This window comes from Mustelus asterias, chromosome 17, assembly GCF_964213995.1.
Source record: "Mustelus asterias chromosome 17, sMusAst1.hap1.1, whole genome shotgun sequence".
Taxonomy (NCBI): domain Eukaryota; kingdom Metazoa; phylum Chordata; class Chondrichthyes; order Carcharhiniformes; family Triakidae; genus Mustelus; species Mustelus asterias.
In genome coordinates, this window is record NC_135817.1 from 47,410,165 (window position 1) to 47,428,696 (window position 18,532).

An 18,532-nucleotide genomic window follows, 5' to 3' on the forward strand; every position below is an offset into this window, starting at 1 on the left:
CTCTTGTTAGAGATGGTCATTTGCTGGCAATTGTGTGGCGCAAATGTTTCTTGCCAACCCAAGTCTGAATATTGCCCAGTTCTTGCTACATTTGAACATGGACTGTCTCAGTATCTGAGAGGTCACGAATGATGCTGAACATCGTGCAGTTGTGTTTAGGACACTTCCCTGAGAAACCCCTGCTGTGATGTCCTGGAGCTGAGACCTCCGACAACCACAGCCAACTTCCTTTGTGCTAGGTATGACTCCAACCAGGGGAGAGCTTTCCCCCTGATTCCCATTGACTCCAATCTTGCTCAGACTCCTTGATGCCATACTTGGTCAAATGCTGCCTTGATGTTAAGAGTCGTCACTCTTGCCTCACCTCTGGAGTTATGTCAAGGGCCGTCACTCTCACTTCATCTCTGGAGTTCTGCTCTTTTGCCCATGTTTGAACCAGTGCTGAAATGAGGTCAGGAGCTAAATGATCTTGAGCAAACCCAAACTGAGTGTCAGCGAGCAGGTTATTACTAAGCAATTGCCCCTTGATAACACTGTTGATGACCCTTCCTGTTACTTCACTGATGAGCAAGTGTTGGCTGATGGGGAGGTGATTGGCCAGTTTGGATTTGTGCTGCATTTTGTGTGCAGGACATAGTTAGGCAATTTTCCACATTGCCGGTAGATGCAAGTATTGTAGCTGTACTGGAACAGCTTGGCTAGGGGAGCGGCAAGTTCTAGAGCACAAGTCTTCAGTATTATTGCTGGTATATCGATAGGGCCCATCGCCTTTGCAGTAACCAGTGCCTGCAGCCATTTCTTGATATCACTGGGAGTGAATCGAATTGGCTGAAAACTGGCATCTGTGATGTTGGGGACCTGCAGAGAAGATTGAAATGGATCATCCACTCTGCACTTCTGGCTGAAGATTGTTGCCAGCAGGCCAGCCTTATCTTTTGCACTAATATGCTGGGCATCCCCATCATTGAGGATGCAGATATTTGTGGAGTCAGTGAGTTCAATTATACATCACCATTCACGACTGAATGTGAAATTCAAGACTGCAGAGCTCAGATCCGATCTGTTGGTTGTGGGATCATTTAGCTCTACCTATCACATGTTGCTTACACAGTCTGGTACATAGGAAGTCCTGAGTTGCAGCCTCACCGGGTTGACACTTCATTTTTGGGCATACCTGGTGCTGCTCCTGGTATTCCCTTCTGCACTCTTTATTGAACCAGGGTTGATGATCCCTTGGCTTGGTGGGGGATATGCTAGGCCATGAGGTTACCGATTGTAGTTGAGTACAATGCTGCTACTGATGGCCCACAATGCCTCATGGATGCCCAGTTTTGAGCTATTAGATCTGTTCAAACTCTATCCCATTTAGCACGGTGATAGTGCCATACAACACGATGGATGGGCATCTTCAATGAGCAGGGATGGTGAAGGTGGTGTCTGGGACATTATCTGTAACGTATGATTCTGTGAGTATGACTATGTCATGCTGTTGCTTGATATGTCTGTGGGACAGCTCTCCCAATTTTGGCAAGCCTCCAGATGTTAGTAAAGAGGACGTTGCGTTGTTGACAGGGTTGAACCTGCTGTTGTCATTTCCAGTGCCTAAGTCAATGCTGGGTGATCATTCGGTCTCATTCCTTATAGGCTTTCTAACAGTTTGATACAGCTGAGTGGCTTGCTAAGCCATTTCAGAGGCAGTTAAGAGTCAACCACATTGCTGTGGGCCTTGAGTCACATGTAGACCAGAACCAGACTGATTCCTGGGATGTCAGGACTGATGTATGAGGAGAGATTGAGTCGGTTAGGATAATATTCATTAGAGTTCAGAAGAATGAAGGGGGGATCTTATAGAAACCTATAAAATTCGAACAGGTCTAGAAAGGGTAGATGCAGGAAGGATGTTCCCGATGATGGGAGAGTCCAGGACTAGGGGTCATAGTCTAAGGACATGGGATAAACCTTTAAAGACTGAGATGAGGAAAAATGTCCTCACCCTGAGAGTGGAAGCCTGTGGAATTCACTAACACAGAAAGCAGTTGAGACCAAAACATTGCATGCTTTCAAGAAAGAGTTAGATATAGCTCTTGGGGCAAAGGGGATCAAAACATATGGGGGGGAAGGTGGGATCAGGCTATTGAGTTGGATGATCAGCCATGATAATGAATGACGGAGATGCTCAAAGGGCCGAATGGCCTATTCCTGCTCTGATTTTCTATCTAACAGTAAAGGATGGCAGATTTCTTTTCCTAAAGGGCATTAATGAATCAGGTGGGTTTTTATGACAATTGACAATGGTTATATGGTCATCATTAGAATTTTAATTTCAGATATTTTTATTGATTCAATTCACATTCTGCCACCTGCCATGGTGGGTTTTAATCCCAGGTCCCCAGAACATTAACCTGATTCTTTGGGTTACTAGTCCACTGACAATACCATTACATCACCACATTAGGGGGAATTTTCCCGGGAATCGTAGAGGGCGGGGGGGGGGCATACCATGCAAAGGTCCATTGGCCTCGGGCGGGATTGTCCGGTTTTGAGGTGAGCCCGGCTGGAAAATCCCACCCATTGTTCCTGACTGAGATTCAGGTTGGAGAATTGTTCCCAGAAAACCCTGGATGGGTATGGCCTCCTGCTGAGAGTCCATATTCCCCCCCCCCCCCCCCCACCTTCTGCTCCTCTTGCTCCCACTTCTGGTAGTTTGGTCTGCTCTGTGTTGTCGCTGCTCATTTGACCTGATATGCTGTAGTTCACGGGGAATGATTACTACTTCACCCATTTCTAGCAGCTAATACTTTCTGCAGAATTGTCCAAATCAGAGCCAAGTCTGTATGTGCTGCACCACTCCCTGTAGACCTCAGCAACCTTTAAGAATTCTAGAAACCATCAAATACTTACACAATTGCACAGACAACCAAATCAGCAATCGGCAACTAACCTGAAAGTAGCAATGAATCTCCACATATCTTCAGTGGACGCAACACATGTGCATGCCAATATATTCACCAAAGTGGAGTCTGGTGCGGTTCACAACGTAAGTGTGCACACATCCCACTGGTGTCAATTTGAAGATAAAAATGACACTCGTTGGGTGGGATTTTGGCCACGCTTGCCTCGAAACCAGAAAATCCCACCCGAGGTCAACGGACCTTTGCATGGTCTGGCGCCCCCGCCCACTACGATCCCCGTGGCGGGCGGGATGGGAAAATTCACCCCACCTTGGAGTTGAATCAGCAGACACTAAGGAGCTAAATCTTGTGGCAATTGTTTTCCATTTCTAAATCCGTGTTCTGCCATTTTTTTCACACAGGTTTTAACTTGGTCTGGGCCATACGATCCCGAACGAGAAAGAAGCAAGGTACGGTTCAGATGAGACTACAACTTAGACTCAAATAAACCCTTGTAAATTAGTGGTTAAGAAAGCTCTCCATCTTCCAGTATTGTGGGGACAGATTTAATAGAAACATTTAAAGCGAGTTCGTGGCTAAGTGAGTTAGACACTGACCTTTCACCACTGATGCTAGGCTTAAAGCCAATCCAGACAAATAGTAACTTTTCAATCTGCCATGCTAAATGAAATTTGTTATTTTTATTTATTCTTGGAATATGGGCATTATAAGCGACTCTATTTGTCCCATACTGTGTGTGTTAGATCAATGTTGTGGATTATGATGATGCAGTTTCAGACCATGAATGAAGAATACACATGAAAGTTGCTGTGTAGATTGAGTAAGTTATGTTTAGTTATAAAAAAAAATTAGCACTGTACGGTTCTGGCAGTACGGCTGTAACTTGTAGCTGGTACAGATGTACAAGTACCCATACCATAATTTTATTTTAGATAGCAAAACTGCAAACTCAAATTATTTTTAATCGAGAAGTAACATCTGTGCGACGCGGTGACACAGTGGTTAGCACTGCTGCCTCAGAACCAGGGACCTGGGTTCAATTCCAGCCTCACGTGACTGTGTGGAGTTTGCATATTCTCTCTGTGTCTGCGTGGACTTCCTCCGGGTGCTCTGGTTTCTACCCACACTCCAAAGATGTGCAGGTTAGGTTGATTGGCCATGCTAAATTGTCCCTTAGTGTCAGGGTAAATATGTGGGTTACGGGGATAGGGCCTGGGTGGGATTGTTGTCAGTGCAGACACGATGGGCTAAATGGTCTCCTTTTGGGATTCTATGATCTATTCTTCAATCCCAGATATAAAAGTCCATTTTTGTGAGGTTTTGCTTGAAATAAAAAAGAATGAAACCTCCTCTGAATATTAAAATTTGTTCATGTTATCTGGATTTGAATCGAATTCCAAGGACGAATGAACTGATTTGTTATGAGTAAGGTGAGGCAACTCCATTGCTGTTTTCTGGGAAACATCAAAGGTTGAAGGACTTGAATGTGCTGCATATTGTGTGTGCTGATAGCAGGGAGTGTGAGCATCTAGTATTCCTGCAGGACTGATAGGTGAATGCTGCCCCTCACTGGCTGACAGTAAAACTACAGAAGGTTTTGTCATCAAATGTCTTGCATCTCGTTTTCAGGAATAATTAACCGAGTGCAAAATAATCCTGTTCATTATAGATTTTCACTTTTAGCCGATTCCCAACACAATGGTTCTTTTGAAGGAAACTTCCAATATTTAGATATTGACCAACAAGGACACAGCATGATTTTTAGTTTGATCGGATGGTGGATACTAGGATTGTTTGTATTTTGACCAAGGCTGGTTCATTAGCTGAGGTGTTCTTGATGCATATTATGGTCAAAATATTATCTTGATTTTATAGATTATATAAAGAATAATGAATGATTTTTAATGTGTATCAGAAATTAGCATATTTTTATTTTAATAAAAGCCAGTAGACACTGCAGTGCAGTTAGTCTTCTGACATACGTCACTTATTTTGTATTCTAACAAGGCATCTCTATGGGGTGGCAATGGCCTAGTGGTATTATACCAGATTATTAATCCAGAAACTCAGCTAATGTTCTGGGAATTTGAGCTCAATAAAAAATATCTGGAACTACGAATCTACTGATGACCATGAAACAATTATCAGAAAAACCCATCTGGTTAACTAATTCCTTTAGGGAAGGAAATCTGCCATCCTTACCTGGTCTGGCCTACATGTGCCTCCAGAGCCACAGCAATGTGGTTGACTCTCAGCTGCCCTCTGAACAAGGGCAACTAGGGATGGGCAATAAATGCTGATGTGGAGATGCCGGCGTTGGACTGGGGTAAGCACAGTAAGAAGTCTCACAGCACCAGGTTAAAGTCCAACAGGTTTATTTGGTAACAAATACCATAAACTTTCGGAGCACAGCTCCTTCGTCAGATGGCCGAAAGCTTATGGTATTTGCTACCAAATAAACCTGTTGGACTTTAACCTGGTGTTGTGAGACTTCTTACGATAAATGCTGGCCAGCCAGCGACGCCCATGTCCCACAAATTAATTTTTAAAAATAATAAACCATGGGCTTTTATGCAGGGTTGTTTTCAGATTTTTAAATACTATCATCTAATCTTGATAAAATAATTAACTCTTATATGCAGCGAGTATTTCAGTCTTAACACACTGATGCACTGCTGCTAAGGTTTGCAGAATCAAGCAGCCCAAAAGGCTTTTTGATGTGCTTCATAACTGCTGCACAGTCATAGCAGGTTCTCTCCGAGTTATTGCAGTTGCACACATTAATAATTTAGCTTCTAATACAAGGATTAATTTACTTGTAGCCAGATGCCTTGTGAACTCTGGATATAATTAGTTTAAAACAAGACTGCAGCTTTGCTCTCTCATTTTTAATGATGAGTTTTCTACTGGACTTGCTGTGCTGATAAATTATTTTTGTGAGAAACGACTGAAAACTGGTGGAACCAAATGTGTTCAGAAATTATGTTTTTTTTCTCTCAATGTAGATTTTATTAACTCTGGAAATCAAGCCACTTAAGTGGTACCCATCTGTATACCTGGCGGTGTCTCTTTTTCCTCTCATTAACAGGTGAGTGAAAATAATTGTTGCCATTGCTGCTGCTTTTGGTACTTAAGAGGGCTACAGTAATTATGGCTTATGATCATTATCACTAAAGAAGCAGTGTTAGGTAAGTTAATGGGGCTAAAGGTAGACAAGTCTCCTGGCCCTGATGGAATGCATCCCAGGATACTAAAAGAGATGGCGGGGGAAATAGCAAATGCACTAGTGGTAATTTACCAAGGTTCGCTGGACTCTAGGGTGGTTCCAGCAGATTGGAAAACAGCAAACGTGACGCCACTGTTTAAAAAAGGAGGTAGACAAAAGGCAGGTAACTATAGGCCAGTTAGCTTAACTTCTATAGTGGGGAAAATGCTTGAATCTATCATCAAGGAAGAAATAGCGAGACTTCTGGATATAAATTGTCCCATTGGGAAGACACAGCATGGGTTCATGAACGGCAGGTCATGTTTAACTAATTTAGTGGAATTCTTTGAGGACATTACGAGCGCGGTGGTCAACGGGGAACCGGTAGGTGTGGTGTATCTGGATTTCCAGAAGGCACTTGACAAGGTGCTGCACAAAAGGTTTCTGCATAAGGTAAAGGTGCACGGTGTTATGGGTAATGTATTAGCATGGAAAGAGGATTGGTTAACTAATAGAAAGCAGAGAGTGAGGATAAATGGGTGTTTTCTGGTTGGCGATCAGTAACTAGTGGTGTGCCTCAGGAATCAATGTTGAGACTACAATTGCTTACAATTTACAACGATGATTTGGAGTTGGGGACCAAGTGTAGTGTGTCAAAGTTCGCAGATGACACTAAGATGAGTGGCAGAGCAATGTGTGCAGAGGACGCTGAACATCTGCAAAGGGATATAGATAGTCTAAGTGAGTGCGCAAGGTTCTGGCGGATGGAGTACAATGTTGGTAAATGCAAGGTCATCCATTTTGGCAACAATAACAGCAAAATGGACTATTGTTTAAATGGTGAAAAATCGCAGCATGCTGCTGTGCAGCGGGACCTGGGTGTCCTTGTGCATGAATCACAAAAAGTTGATTTGCAGGTGCAGCAGATAATTAAGAAGGCAAATGGAATTCTGTCCTTCATTGCTAGAGGGATGGAGTTTAAAAACAAGGAGGTTATGTTGCAGCTGTAGCTGTCTAGTTGGTAACTCCTATGGTGATATTTTTTTTGTTTCTGCTGTATAATTTTAAAACGCAACAGTTTTCTGGGATGGTTTTATGTTCTTTCAGAAGCTGTTCTGTTTGATGGACTTGTCAAAGTCAGCAAGTTTTCCTCTTTCACAGCTCTAGGCCACGCCTGAAGTACTGTGTACTGTTTTGGTCTCCTTACTTGAGATAGGATATGCTGGCACTGGAGGGGGTGCAGTGGAGATTCACTAGTTTGATTGTGGAATTGAGGGGGTTGGCTTATGAGGAGCGACTGAGTAGACTGGGACTACACTCATTGGAATTTAGAAGAATGAGGGGGGATCTTATAGAAACATAAGATTATGAAGGGAATAGATAAGTTAGTTGCAGGAAGGTTCCACTGGTGAGTGAAACTGGAACTAGGGGCATAGCCTCAAAATGAGCAGGAGAAGATTTAGGACTGAGTTGAGGAGCAACTTCTTCACCTAAATATGTTGTGAGTCTGTGGAATTCTCTGCCCAGTGAAGCAGTTGAGGCTACCTCGTTGAATGTTTTTAAGACAAAGATAGATACATTTTTGAACAGTAAAGGAATTAAGGGTTAGGGTAAGCAGGCGGTTAAGTGGAGCTGAATCCACGAAAAGATCAGCCATGACCTTATTGAATGGCAGAGCAGGCCCGAGGGGCGAAATGGCCTACTCCTGCTCCTGGTTCTTATGTTCTTATTACTGTGGCCAAGTAGCATGACTACTAGATGATTACTGTCAGATTAAAGATGAGTCATTCTTTATCTTCTGAGGGTGGAGTCAAAAATAGCACTCTAATTTTCCGATTTAAGAGGATTCCATCTAATGCGGTGGTAGGTACTTTGTTCAAAAATGGCAACGTAGCAAAATGTATCCTTAGTTGCATCAATTAGTATTCTGTTCTGCCCAGCCTTCCTCCAGGCTAGCTGCTAACTCATATGGTGATATTTTTTTGTTGCTGCTGTATAATTTTAAAACGCAACAGTTTTCTGAAGTGCTTTTATGTTCTTTCAGAAGCGATTCTGTTTGATGGACTTGCCAAATTCAGCAAGTTTTCCTCTTTTGCTTCTGGAACCGGAATTTAAACACAGTCCTGAAAAATAGGATAACCCCCAACTCCCACCTCACTTTGTAGATTGTAAAAAGCCAGGGTTTTGGGGAATTTCCGTTTGCAAAATAACCTCTATCGGTTAAGATAAAAATCTGATCAAGTCCATGAAATATAGGAAAGTACAGTTGGACGTTTTAGAAAAAGTCCATGATTTAGTCCCTGCTTGATCATCTTTCTCTTCTTCCCCGCGCCCACGAAAAAGAAACATTCGGAGCAATAAAAAAAAACTTAGCATTGAAAATTTAAACATCAGCCTTGGAGGGCCTAATATTATCTTTGTGTAAGTGAATGGGTTTTTAGGGAGTCAAAATCTTGTCTGAAGTGGACTCCAAACTTTGGATTCTGAGAATCTGAATCAGAGCATACGTTGTGAGGAATAAAAGCCCAAATAGAAACTGTTTTAATCTCGCATCCAATCAAGACCTCGAGAGACAGTGAATTTTAAAAACTCACAAATGCACCATGAAAAAAAACACGTGCTAAGGAATAAATGACGAACAAAGCATTTCATCAATTAGGAGAAGGTAACAGGCACTAATAAGCGTTTTCAATAACCATTTCTTTCTTGTTCGCCTCTTCCTTTCTTTCATTTTCTCCTAATTCAGATTCTTTTATTTCGCCATTCTTTTCTTCTCTGCTTATTTTATGCTCCTTTTCTCTCTCCCCACATCCTTCATTATGTCTCCCACAGTCCTGCTTTTTGCTTTCCCTATCTCTATGAAGTCTCTCTCTCTTGCAGTGTCCATTCGTTGTATCAGGGTAAATTTTCAGATGGCATTTAATCTCAATGGACCTGTGGCTCACATTTCCAGTGAGACCACAATAAGGGCAGAGCTCATGTTAAAAAAAAAACTGATGAGAGTTTAGTTTTAATAGCCCCAACAAGGAGCCGCTTTCAGTGTTCTAATGCTGTAACTCTGCCAGAACTAGGCAGGGATCCCATCCCTCTCGGGAACACAGAGAAAGATCATTAGAGATACATATGTGTGGCGAGACCAAGCTTATCATGTTGTCAAAAGCCAGCAGCAGTTTAGACTGGGGACCATGGCCTGGACTTCTGAAGATTTACGGTCACATTTATTTCTATTGTTTCTAAAGTACCTCTTCACACACAATCGCTCTCAATGCTGCAGATGCCCACACGTGAAAGACAAATTAGGGAAGCTCTCCTGATCATGGAAAGCAATCAGGGACAGCGATAGATATTTCCAGTGAATACATCTCAACAGTTATCCTGGCAAATGCTCCAGTGTAAAGGGACCAATGTGTTGATCACAGAATCATAGAATCCTATAGTGCAGAAGGAGGCCATTCAGCCCATCGAGTCTGCACCGACCACAAACCCACCCAGGCCCTACCCTCATCACCCCATGCATTTACCCTAACTAATCCCCCTGACACTAAGGGGCAATTTAGCATGGCCAATCCACTTAACCCGCACATCTTTGGACTATGGGAGGAAACCGGAGCCCTGGGAGGAAACCCACACAGACACAGGGAGAATGTGCAAACTCCACACAGACAGTGACCCAAACCAGGAATCAAACCTAGGTCCCTGCCATTGTGAGGCAGCAGTGCTAGCCACTGTGCCACCGTGCTGCCCTTTTTAAAGACCAGATGGTCCATTTGAATCATAGAATCCCTACAGTGCAGAAGGAGACCATTTGACCCATCCTGCACCACCAAAAAACCCACACAGGCCCTATCCCCTCAGCCCCACATATTTACCCTGCTAATCCCACTGACACTAAGGGACAATTTATCATGGCCAATCCACCTAACCTGCACATCTAAAGAGTGTTGATGGCAGTTTAGAATCATAGAATCCATACAGTGCAGAAAGAGGCCATTCGGTCCATCGAACATCACCAACATTCTGACAGAGCATCTTACCCAGGCCCTCTACCCCACCCTACCCCACCCCTGTAATCCCACACACCTACCATGGCTCATCCACCTAACCTACACATCTCGGGACATTAAGGGGCAATTTAGCATGGCCAATTCACCTAACCTGCACATCTTTGGACTGTGGGAGGAAACTGGAGCACCCGGAGGAAATCCATGCAGACACGGGGAGAAGGTGCAAACTCCACACAGACTCCCAAGGCCGGAATTGAACCCAGGTCCCTGGTGCTGTGAGGCAGTAGCGTTGACCATTGTGCAGCCGGGTGCCAGAATGTGGATGCTCCCTTTGAGTTATTGTTGGCAGTTAAAGAGCTCAGCCATTTGGGACATGCATACTGCATGGTGCAAGAACAACAATCATAAAACCTAGCATGTCACCAATAAAAGGGGAGTCCCATGACAGAGAGAGAGAGAGAGAACCCAGGAGGAGATTCCAGTGAGTAGTCCCAGACAGGGAGACCACCGGGGAACGAACCGCCAGGAGGAAAGATCACTGGACATGTTGGGACGCAGAAGGAAAGGCTCCAGGCAGGAAAAATGCTGCTGTTACTATGGGTACAGATGCAGCAGGTAATTAGCAAAATTAACAGAATGGTGTCATTTGTTGCAAGGGGAATTGAATACAGGAGTTGAGGAGGTTATGCTTCAGGGGCATTAGTGAGACCACATCTGGTGTCAGATGTGCAGTATTGGTCTCCTTATTTAAGTAATAGTAAGTAGTCTCACAACACTAAGTTAAAGTCCAACAGGTTTATTTGGTAGCACGAGCTTTCAGAACGTTGCCCCTTCATCAGGTGATTTAAGGAAAGATGTAAATGCATTGAAAACAATTCGGAGAAGGTTTACTAGTTTGAAAGGTAGAATGGGCATGTTGTCTTATGAGGAAAGGCTGGACAAACTAGGATTGTATCTGCTGGAGTTTAGAAGAGTAAGAAGCGACATGACTGAGACACATAAGATCCTGGATGACTTGTCAGGGTGGAAATGGAGAGGACATTTCCCCTTGTGGATGAATCTAGAACTAGGGGCTACAGTTTAAAAATAAGAGGTGGCCTATTTAAGACAGAGATTAGATTTTTCTTTCTCTGAGGGTCTTGAGTCTGGAATTTTCTTCCTCAAAAGGTGATCGAGGCAGTGTGTCTGAATATCATAAAGGCAGAAGTAGACAAATTCTTGGTAATCAAGGGGTGAAAGATTATCGGGTAGGCAGGAATATGAAGCTGAGATCTAAATTGAATCAGCCGTGAGCTTATTGAACGGTGCAGCAGGCTCAAGGGACCGAATGGCCCACTCTGGCTTCTAATTTGTATGTTTGTACATTCGTATGTTGACAGGCTCCAGGTCGTGAGGGCTCAGGCAAAGTCCTGGGAACCCAAGAAGGCGTTGGAAGGTTGTTTCCTTCATATTGGAAAGGTTAGGGCTCAGAAGAAGCCCTGGGAGGCATTTATAGTTCAGAGCAGCCAGGAGACTGGAGTTTTGATAAACCCAACGCAGTGCCATCTCCATGAAGCTTTCAATCTGCTAAAGAGCTGAAAATGCACCAGTGCTTAAATGCTGGTGTGCAGCTTTGTGAATCATGTGGAAGGGAGTCTCGGGGGACGAGATTGAACCTTCCGGAGGTATGCAGTCAGTGGGACAGTTGAAGTGACTTTTGAGGGAATAACCTTGCGATCCCTCATGAGGGAGACCGAGTTTTCACAAGATTGTGTAACTCACTGTGGACACTGACATAAATGTTGTGAATTGTTTTATCTATCTGACTTTGTATAGTAAAATTTATTTTGGGCAGGATTTTCTGGCCACACTCACCCCAAAACCGGGAAATCCCGCCTGGAGGTCGACGGGCCTATGCATAATCCTTCCCTGATTTCCATGGTGGGCGGGGTGGGAAAATTCCCCCCATTTTGTTTGTTTAATAGCATAGAGGTTTTATTCTCTTGCTGATTAGCTGGGATTACAAACCTTTTCTATTATAAATAAAATGTTATTGGTCCTTAATCATAACATTGGGAACATTGGCAGCATTAATCGATCTGCAGTTCATATATGTATCAAGTAACTGACTGATGTACATTTTGTTTAAAAAAAATGTTCACAGGATGTGGTGTCACTGGCTAGGCTGCCATTGCCCACCAGAAATTATCCTTGAAGAAGTGGTGGTGACCCACCTTCTTGAACTGCTGAGGTCTACGTGATGTAGTTACACCCACAATGCTATTAGTGAGGGAGAAGACAATATAATTCCATGTCAGGGTATAGTCTGCGACTTGGAGTGGAACTTTTAAGTAGTGATAAAAGCAAAATACTGCGGATGCTGAGATCTGATGAAGGGTCATCCAGACTCGAAATTTGAGCCAGTTCAGGAGCTGTTGATGGCCCAGAATGCCTCATGGATGCCCATATTTGAACTGCTAGATCTATTCTGAATCTATCCCATTTATCAGGGTGGTAATGTCACACAACAGAATGTCCTCCGTGTGAAGATGGGACTTTGTCTCCACAAAGACTGCGCTGTGATCACTCCTACTAATACTGTGATAAATAGGTAAATGTGGGACATGTAGATTGGTGAGGTCATGGTCCAAGTAGGTTGCTTTCTCATGTTGCTTCCCTCACTAACCAACACAGGCCCAGGCAGATAGCAAAGTCATTCAGGAATGGCAGTAGTGGTGCTACCGAGCCACTCTCGGTGATACCGGTGATGACCATCTTCCAAGTGATGATCAGTATGGAGGAGTACTAATTCATTAGCTGAAGAAAGACAATAGGTGACAATCAGCAAGAGGTTTCCTCACATGTTTGACCTGATAGGCTTCATGATGTTGAACCTCCGAGGGCCACTTCCTCTTGAATTATATGCCACTATAATGCCAGCTCTGCTGGCTCTGTATTGCTGGTGAGCAGGACATGCATTCCAACCATTATTTTGTAAATTGAGTTTGTGTCTTTCTATGCCCTGTTTGTGAACTGAAATCCCATTCACCTGATGAAGGAGCAGCGCTTTGAAAGCTAGTGGCTTTTGCTACCAAATAAACCTGTTGGACTTTAACCTGGTGTTGTGAAACTTCTTACTGAGCAGGACATGCACGGCAATGGGGATGGCGGAAACTGGCTGAAAGGCATGATTCTATTATATCACTATATCAAGGTGTTGCTAACTCGTCAGTGGGGCATATCTCCCAAATTTAGTATAAAATCCAAAATATTATTGAGGAGGACTTTGCAAAGTCATTTGGCTGGGTGTGCCTTTGCCATATTCAGTAGCTGGGTCAATGACAGGTCGTCCGTCCTAATTAAGGGCAGTCAGTGATCCTTGTAAAGATGATCATCTAGAGTGAAATTTTATACCCAGAGAACTGCATCTCAGCATTATACCTCGACCTTTCAAGAAAAGAAGGGTTAAAATCACTGCCAATAATAATATAAAGGAAATGTTCCTGCGGTGATTGTGTGGCCTGTTATGGTTTGAATGTGTGTTTGATGGAAGCTTCCCTCTCCAGCAGTCGCCCGAAAGTAGGGGAGGAGAGGGAGCAGCTTTGACGCTTAGTGTAAGGAGAGGAGGGGATCTGATTGCAAGAAGGGTAGAGTTGGAGCAGCACCGTAGGAAAGTTTTTTTAAAAAATGTTAACCTTTCCTTTTGAGAGCAGCTGCTGCAGCATCTGCTGTGCTCATCACAAACCTTCCCAAAGGGATTTTAAAACAGGCATTAGGCCCCTCATTAACATATGTAAGGATGCTAACGCCTGGTTTTAGGAGACGGCTCAGGACACCTAAAATATGGGCCCGGTTAATTTCACAGTATCCCAAACGTGTACCCAGATTGGATGTGGACCGTTCCATGGTTAAAATTGTCATTGCTGCACCTGTTGTAACACCCAAACAAAGTCCATTCAATGCCTAATAATTTGTGTCCTAATGTCTCTTTGAACTTACATAAACGAAGGGTTAAAATTGGTTAGCATCTTCCAAGGCACTAAGAATAAAATGTTCCTGCATCTGAGAATAAGTTCACTGAACCAACCCAGTTATTATAGCTTGGACGTATCTGCTCAACACCATATGTTGACTCCAAGGTCAAACATTTGATCTGTCAATAGCTTACATTCTGCATTAACAGTGAAATGTTACTACGTATGCAGCACAAAGTGCAGGTGATAAGATTAGAGTATCACTATTGTGTTTGAACAATCCTATAATTATCAATCATAAAGATTTATCATTTGGAACAAAATAAAGATGTGTTCCATTTGATCTAGGATTCTGTTCAATATTCGAACCACTTACTGTCTCTGAAAGGACGTTGGATGTGTATTGTTGTCTTTCTTTGCGAATATGTTTGCAAATGAAACCAAAAGAGAAAATGCTGGCAAGTCTCAGCAGGTCTGGCAGCATCTGTAAGGAGAGAAAAGAGCTGACGTTTCGAAACATCGGCCCTTTTCTCTCCTTACAGATGCTGCCAGACCTGCTGAGATTTTCCAGCATTTTCTCTTTTGGTTTCAGATTCCAGCATCCGCGGTAATTTGCTTTTATCTTATGTTTGCAAATGATATTTAATCACAAGATATTAATATAGAGGGGGAGAGATTTTTGTTTGGGGACTGACGTGTCTAGTGGCACTAGGCAGGCATACCTCAATTCCCCAGGGCGTGTAGTGCCATTGGTTACTATCTGTACAACCCCCATGCAGGGTTCTTCATGAACAATTTTCTCCCCACAATTTTCTAAGAAATAATCCAACCATCTCCCCTTGATATTCAATGGCATTACCATTGCTGAATCCCCCACTATTGACAACTTGGGGGGCGGTGGGGGGTCACCATTGAAAATAAACCTAACTGGACTAGCCACCTAAATACTGTGGCTACAAGAAAGAGCATGTCAGAGGCTAGGAATGCTACAGAGAGTAACTCACCTTCTGACTCCCCATAGCCTAGCCACCATCTGCAAGGCATAAGTCAGGAGTGTGATGGAAGACGCTCCACTTGCCTGGGGGTGAGTGTAGCTCCAACAACATTCAAGAAACTCAGCGCCATCCAGGACAAAGCAGCCCGATTGACTAACACCTCAACATCCACTCACTTGCTCCACCACAAACACACAGTGGCAGCAGTGTGTACCATTTAAAAGATGCACTGCAGCAACTCACCAAGGCTCCTTAGACAGCATCTTGCAAACCCGTGACCTCTTTCACCTAGAAGGACAGCAGACCCCTGGGAACACCTGCACCTGCAAACTCTCTTTCAAGCCACTCACCATCCTGACTTGGAACTATATCACCGTTCCTTCACTTTCGCTGGGTCAAAATCCTGGTACTCCCTAACAGCACTGTAGGTCACACTACATGGACTGCAGCGGTTCAAGAAGGCAGCTTACCACCTCCTTCTGAAGGACAATTAGGGATGAGCAATAGAAATGCTGGCCTAGGCTGTGACATCCACGTCCCATGAAATAATTGTTTAAAATTATGTAACTAAAAGATCAAGGTAACTTTGTTCATCATGTATTGTTCTTTACCTCAATTATACACAATGCAAGAAAAAAATAGATGAAATAATTCAAGTATTTAAGGACGTCTGCAATGAGGCAGGCCCAAAACAGTATTGGGTAGAATAATTAGGATATTATTCACCCCCAGATTTACCAGCACGGAATAGAAAATAATCTCATTGCTAGAAATTAAATGATTTTGTCTTCAATTCTATTCCTGCTTCAAATAAATGATCCCTGTGGAAAACACGGTATAATGTTTTGTGCTACAATTGATACATCACCATTCTAGATAATTAAGATAAAAGTTTGTTCTGTCTTCATTTCCTGTTGGCTTTTGCTATTTTCATGTCATCGAACGATTTTCTATTAAGCCGTTTGCAAGTTATTTAATCCATTCAAAGTCACTATCGTATCTGCTTCCACTACCTACCTGCCTGGAACTCACTGCCGGGTGAGGTAGTGGAAGTAAATACGATAGTGACTTTCAAGGGGCATCTTGACAAATATATGAATAGGATGGGAATGGAGGAATATGGTCCCCAGAAGGGTAGGGGGTTTTAGATAAGTCGGGCAGCATTGTCGGTGCAGGCTTGGAGGGCCGAAGGGCCTGTTCCTGTGCTGTAATATTCTTTGTTCTTTGCCCACGACCCTTCATTCTGTCTCTGTTAAAAACAAAGTATGTGGGTTTACCACACCACCGTTGCATTTTACTGAAGTTCTTGTGACAGTGGTGGACTATGTGAATTATGTTACATACCTGTCGTTATTTCCTTCTGATTTCAGATATCCCTCAGTTGTTTAGCTCTGTGGGTGCTGTGTTAGTATGTATAAACCACAATGAAAGCAAAATTTTAGAATATTAGGATAACCTGGCAGTGATTAAAAGATGCTGATCTAATGAAAGCCTTCAGATGGCATCTTCAATCATAGTGGTGAAACTTGGACAATTTTATTACATTACCTGAACCACAGAACATGGTCACAGGCCTTGGATTCACTCACTATATAACTAATTTAGAAACAGTCCCAATGAGTCAACCACGTTTGATTTTCAGTCAGTTACTGTACTTTGTAAACATCAGTATTAACACTTTTCAGAATAAGCTCCACAAACCCTTTTATGTTGATGGGTTCACCAAGTGCAAGGCTGAGATACTGGATTCTGAGCTCTGTACTTGTGTACATTCAGACATGTTAATCCAGGTCATGGTCTGCTTTATTTCTGATCAGTTTATTGAACGACAGGGTGAGAGGATGAAATTCAGCTTTGTTGGAGATGCTCATCAGATAGTCGTGTGGACCAGCCACTCATTATTTAAGCCTGCCTGGTTTTCCATGCCTTTTCACTTCAATTCTCAACCAATTCACTAACACTTGTTTTGCTCTCCCACCAATGCTGAATTTCGTCCCCAGTGCCTCTTATAAAAACTCATAGGATGTGTTGAAGTATAAACTTTTAAACTTTCACTTAAAGCCGAAAGTGATCTGTTCCTCCAATGGGGAAGACTTTGGGAAATGAAATTTTCTGTTATAAAAAGCAAGCCCATGAACATTTTTTCCTCTGTGATTAACCTCCTAATAAGGATGTGTTCTGTAAAACTACAAGGAGGTAAGATTCACTTTGGGCATTCACACTCTAAAGCTTGTTTGCTCCTGCGCTTTGGTTAGCGGGCCATTCATTAAAAGGTGATATTTTCCATTTATGAAAGGAGAAATTTAGTTTTTAAAAAAAAGGAGTTACTTTACTGAGCGCATTTTCAACCTCTGGGGAACACAAAATGTCTAGGTAATCTTCAAATATCTAAATATGCTTTTGTGCAAGTTCCGGATGAATGGCATTAACATGCAACTTAAAGCACCTTAGTAATGGTTGGATTCACTTTCTCCTAGTCTCCTGTAAATGGTTTCTGCTTTATTATCCATGTATTGTACACATAAAAGTTTAAAGTTTATTTATTATTCGCAAGTCGGCATACATTAACACTGCAATGAAGTTACTGTGAAAATCCCCTAGTCGCCACACTCCGGCGCCTATTCACATACACTGAGGAAGAATTTAGTATGGCCAATGCACCTAACTGTGGGAGGAAACCGGAGCACCCGGAGGAAACCCATGCAAACACAGGGAGAACATGCAGACTCCGCACAGACAGTGACCCAAGCCGGGAATCGAACCCGGGTCCCTGGCGCTGTGGGGCAGCAGTGCTAACCACTGCACCACACACATGCTCCATTTGACAATTTTGGGGTGGAAATAGTGTACAAAGGTTTACAAGAAAATATAAATTGTTGGTTCGTGATCCTAAAATGTAATTATCTACTCGCTCCATTTTCTTCCCATTTTCCACAGTAATACTATTGTTACCAATTCAGATTGTGTGCACAGATAAATCCTAATCATATTTAATTAGTTTTACAATAGATGTCCTTCAGTTAAGAGCTTTTTAATAAAATTGTGTTCTCTAAAACCAAATGGCAATTATTTTCACTTTTTAGGCACCTGGGTTTCCATATTTCTAGAACCGAAGACAAAGATTAGATTATTTGGGTTTCATAGATTATTAAACCACTCAGTTTAATAGGAAACAACATGAAGCATTTTTTATTCATCCATGGGACATGGGCGTTGCTGGATGATCAGCATTTATTGCCCACACCCAGTTGCTCTTAGGGGGCAATTGAGAGTCAATCACATTGCTGTGGCTCTGGAGTCACATGCAGGCCAGACCAAGTAAAGATGGCAGATTTCCTTCCCTAAAGGACATTAGTGAACCAGATGGGTTTTTCTGACAATCGACAATGGTTTCATGGTCATCAGTGGATTCTTAATTCCAGATATGTTTTATTGAATTCAAATTCTACCATCTGCCATGGTT

General features: G+C 42.8%; 1 protein-coding gene across 1 annotated transcript in view; it reads left to right on the forward strand.

The window, feature by feature from the left end:
* The window catches only part of LOC144506451 (cyclic AMP receptor-like protein A), a 192,053-nt gene that overhangs the window by 131,081 nt on the left and 42,440 nt on the right, over positions 1-18,532 (forward strand). Inside the window, exons 10-11 of the mRNA XM_078232583.1 lie at positions 3,314-3,361; positions 5,918-6,000. Of these exons, the coding sequence (XP_078088709.1) occupies positions 3,314-3,361; positions 5,918-6,000 (131 nt within the window). The remainder of the gene's footprint in view (positions 1-3,313; positions 3,362-5,917; positions 6,001-18,532) is intronic.